A 4,189-nucleotide genomic window follows, 5' to 3' on the forward strand; every position below is an offset into this window, starting at 1 on the left:
TTATTTTCTCTTCTCTCCTCTACTTTTCCCTCTCTCATACTTTACTCTCTCCACTTTAACTTATTTAAATACCATTCCTTAAATCTCGTGCCCAAAAGAAGTAGGTCACTTATCTTGGGACGGAGGGAGTAAAAATCAAGACGAAATAAATTAATATCTATAATTATTTCATAAAGAGATACTCTCTCCATATGTAAATATGGTCCCATTTTTCTATTTTAATCCGTCTGTAAACAAAAGTCTCAATTTATTTAAACTATAAATGATAATAGACTTTATATTCTATAAATTCATTTCATTTGCATTTGATTTAAAAAGACTATATACAAGTGAAATCATGTATTATTAATTTTTTTTCTACTCATTTTTATAATATTTCTTGAAATATGTGCTAAAAATAAATGAGACTTTTATCTGCGAAAGACGACTTGTATCTCTCTCCTATCTGTCAATCTCACTCAATCCAAGAATATACAGAGAGCAGCCACCCCAGCAGGAACCCAGCACCACCTTCTTTCCCACAACCAAACCCGACAGCACCATATGACATATTCCTCTCTTCTCTCCCCACACTACTATAAACCTATCCTCCTTTACAACTCTTCTTCTCCAATCTCTTCTTCTTCCACCAAAAATGGCCAAGTACCACAAACATTTTCTCCATACCCACTGGAGAAAAGGCAAAGAATACATCTTGGTTGTAGATGAAGTTTCGGCCTTAAACACTCTTGGATTAATCGCTTCTTCTCACAGCCCCACCAAACGATTCAAGCCCAAGTTTTCGTATTTCGCTTTTTTTGCCCTCGTTTCTTGCATCTTCCTCTTATTTCCTATGCTCTTCTCCCTCACCTCTACCTTCTCTCTCTTCTGTAAGTTTTCTTTTTTCCTTGGATTTTGTGTTCCTTCATTCATTTTTCAATTAGCTTATTCACTTGTTTTGTTTTGCAGATGAATCTGAAAGAGCTGTGAAACCTCTCCTCTGCTTGTCTGTCCCCAACGGTTAGTTACCTCTTCCCCTGCTTCTCTCTCTGTTTTCATTTTCATGTTTCCCCTTGTAGATAATGGAAAAATATCGTATGATTCTAGTTCTGTGATTGATTTATTTGATTCAAATATTCAATGGTAATTAGGCTAACAACATCACAAATCACCTAATTTTTGTCATTTCTTCTGATTTATTCAATTTTTGTTAATCCCACAAAGCAAAGATGGATTCTTTATCATACTAATTTAGATATCTCTCAAATTGCAGAAACTCTTTGTTGTGATAGAAGTAGCAGAAGGTCAGATACATGTATAATGAAAGGGGATGTAAGAACTGACCCTGCCACCTCCTCCATCACTCTCTACCGCTCCAACCACACCGAGGCCATCCAACACGAAAAGATTAGGCCATACACAAGAAAATGGGAGAGCCATGTCATGAACACCATTGATGAACTAGACCTCCTTGTCAAGACAGGCTCAGGGCCCCACCACAGCTGTGATGTCGTCCACGACGTCCCGGCTGTGTTCTTCTCCACCGGAGGCTTCACGGGCAACCTCTACCACGAGTTCAACGACGGGATCACCCCCCTCTACATAACCTCCCAAGAGTTCAACAAGAAGGTTGTGTTTGTGATTCTTGAATATCACAACTGGTGGATCACAAAGTATGGTGACATACTGTCCCAGCTCTCCGATTACCCGCCTATAGATTTCAGCAACGACACCAGGGTCCACTGCTTCCCCGAGGCCATCGTGGGGCTGAGAATCCACGATGAGCTCAGCGTTGATCCTGCCTTGATGCCAGGCCAGAATAGGACCATAAACGACTTTCATGACCTCTTGGACCGCTCCTACCAGCCTCGTATCAGCAGCATCATTCAAGACGAGGAGCGTGAGGCAGGAACTGCGATACACGTGCATCGGTTAACCAGGCCTAAACTGGTTATAGTAGCCAGGAATGGCTCCAGAGCTATAACCAATCAGGATGCATTGGTGAGACTTGCAGAGGAGATCGGATTCTCAGTTGAAGTTCTCAAGCCCGAGAGGAGCACCGAGCTCGCTAAAATATACCGCGTTCTCAACTCAAGTGACGTTGTGGTTGGGGTCCACGGTGCTGCCATGACTCACTTCCTCTTCATGAAGCCTGGTTCGGTATTCATTCAAGTCATACCACTAGGCACAGACTGGGCTGCAGCTACTTACTACGGGGAGCCGGCTATGAAGCTTGGGTTGAACTACATTGGCTACAAGATTCTTGCTAAAGAGAGCTCATTGTATCAAGATTACAGCAAGGATGATCCTATTCTGATGGATCCAGACAGTGTGAACAAAAAGGGATGGGAATTCACCAAGAAAATCTATCTTGATTCCCAAAATGTGAGGTTGGATCTTGGGAGGTTTCAAAAGCGCTTGCTTCGCGCCTACTACTTCACCAGGGCTCGAAAAAATAGGCGTATGCGCCGACTATCTGTGTAAGTCCTATGTCTTTGACACATTCTTTTGTTTAGTTTAGTGTAGTCTTACTTTTGTAAATCAGTAAACAGCGAAAGGGTTGTAAAGGTTAGTGTATTTGAGTTTTGTTCATCAAACTGCATTGTGAAGGAACTTAGAGGTGAAAATTGTCAATATAATGTATGCTTTTCATAGTGTTACTAAGGGAAAAAATGTGTAACATCTTTGAGGGGATCTTAAAATTTAAATTTCATTCATGTCAGGGGTCAAAAGTGAAAATTGAAGCATAAAAAATGTCAGTACCAAAGATGAAATGATTTAAGATTGTTATGTCTAAATCACAAAAAAAATTCATTTGTCCTTATTTGATTTTAAGCATCTACTTCTGTTTTGAAAGTGACTATCCAATGATTTAATTGAAACGAGCAGTGGAAAGATTGAAAATTTTAAGCCTGAAATATTTCACAATCCATTCAACCCGAGCTTATGAAATACTGAACTATAAAACCATAACCGAATAGCTCAAAATTTGGATAGGGTTTCACCGAATTTGAGTCGATTGGCTGAATTAATATCCTTATATTTATGGTGCATAATAAATTCATAAATTGTGTATCGACTAATTAAAAGATAGGCTTGCAACTTCGAAGCTGTCGTACAACCCGATAAAAAGAATCAATTCTCATTTCCCATATACAAATTGTAATTTAAAAAGATTAAATTATTGGACTGAAGTTTGCTTATTCTGCAGAAGCATGTTTTGTTATTTAAGGGATGTCCCACGAGAACATGCTATGGATAAAGTATTTGTGATCTACATTAAACTCCACTGAATTTATATATTTGGGCATAGGCATATGCATAAAAATTAATTTATACGATTAGGTCTGACGAAATGGAGATTGAGTACTAAACCAATTTTTGTATTTTGTTCAGTATATCAACTTTTCTGTATTTTGTTCAGTATATCAACTTCTGTATTTTGTTCAGCATATCAATTTCTTTTTATGCCATTAAGGTATTTTACTTCTTTTTTTATACAACTTGTTTCTGCTATTAAAGTATATTTGCTTTCGTTTTTATTTTCAATGAGAAGATAAATTCCTACCATTAAGGTATTCAAAATTTGTTTTCTATTCAACTTTAGGGATAATTGTACCATATATACAAAATGTTTTACCAATTTTTCAAATTAATACAAAAAGTTTCAAGTTAGCATATATCATACAAAAGAGGTTTGAGTAGTGTATTAAATTAGTGCATTTTGTTAAAAATCACTAACACCGTTACTTTTATCTTATTTTTAATCCTATTAACTCCAAAATTATTTATTATTTTTCATCCTGTTCGCATATTTGCCTCAGAATTATATCAAAACGCGATGTGTGCAATAAAATACTCATGCTTTGAGATCAAAAGTGAGGCAGAAAACCCGATAGCACTAAACTTTCTTTTCACTTCCCTCCGCCTTTAGAGCATCTCCAATGGTCGGCTAGCGATTCACGCGGCCGACCCTGGAGAGGGTTACCGGCGATGACCTTCCGTCAGCATGATAGGGGATCGATTTGGGGGATCCTGATACCCCTGCCCCCGCGAGGGGCCGCGCCGGGAAGAGGGGGGGAAGGGCCCAAGGCGGTGGGGCGAGTCATCGCAGCCCCGCCGTTGAGGGCCTCCCCGGGGGGAAAGGGGGAGGGGAGGATGAGACGCCGGGGGCCGTGGGGCGGGGGTGGGCACATCCCCCGGGTCAAAA

At 39.5% G+C, this 4,189-nt stretch overlaps 1 protein-coding gene across 1 annotated transcript; it reads left to right on the forward strand.

The window, feature by feature from the left end:
* The first annotated feature begins 493 nt into the window (after positions 1-493).
* Positions 494-2,663, forward strand: LOC125203536 (xylan glycosyltransferase MUCI21-like). Its single transcript, XM_048101902.1, has 3 exons — positions 494-869; positions 949-999; positions 1,253-2,663. Exons 1-3 carry the CDS (start codon positions 635-637, stop codon positions 2,461-2,463), a joined length of 1,497 nt encoding a protein of 498 aa, XP_047957859.1. The 5' UTR covers positions 494-634; the 3' UTR covers positions 2,464-2,663.
* Positions 2,664-4,189: the final 1,526 nt, after the last annotated feature.

The sequence above is a fragment of the Salvia hispanica genome, chromosome 2, assembly GCF_023119035.1.
Source record: "Salvia hispanica cultivar TCC Black 2014 chromosome 2, UniMelb_Shisp_WGS_1.0, whole genome shotgun sequence".
Classification (NCBI taxonomy): domain Eukaryota; kingdom Viridiplantae; phylum Streptophyta; class Magnoliopsida; order Lamiales; family Lamiaceae; genus Salvia; species Salvia hispanica.

What these genes read in the sequence shown, in the direction of transcription:
- LOC125203536 (XM_048101902.1), top strand. Translation starts at nt 635, where the DNA reads ATGGCCAAGTACCACAAACATTTTCTCCATACCCACTGGAGAAAAGGC. An exon ending in CTCTACCTTCTCTCTCTTCT is followed by an intron (nt 870 to 948) that starts GTAAGTTTTCTT and finishes TTTGTTTTGCAG; the next exon opens with ATGAATCTGAAAGAGCTGTG. An exon ending in CTGCTTGTCTGTCCCCAACG is followed by an intron (nt 1,000 to 1,252) that starts GTTAGTTACCTC and finishes CTCAAATTGCAG; the next exon opens with AAACTCTTTGTTGTGATAGA.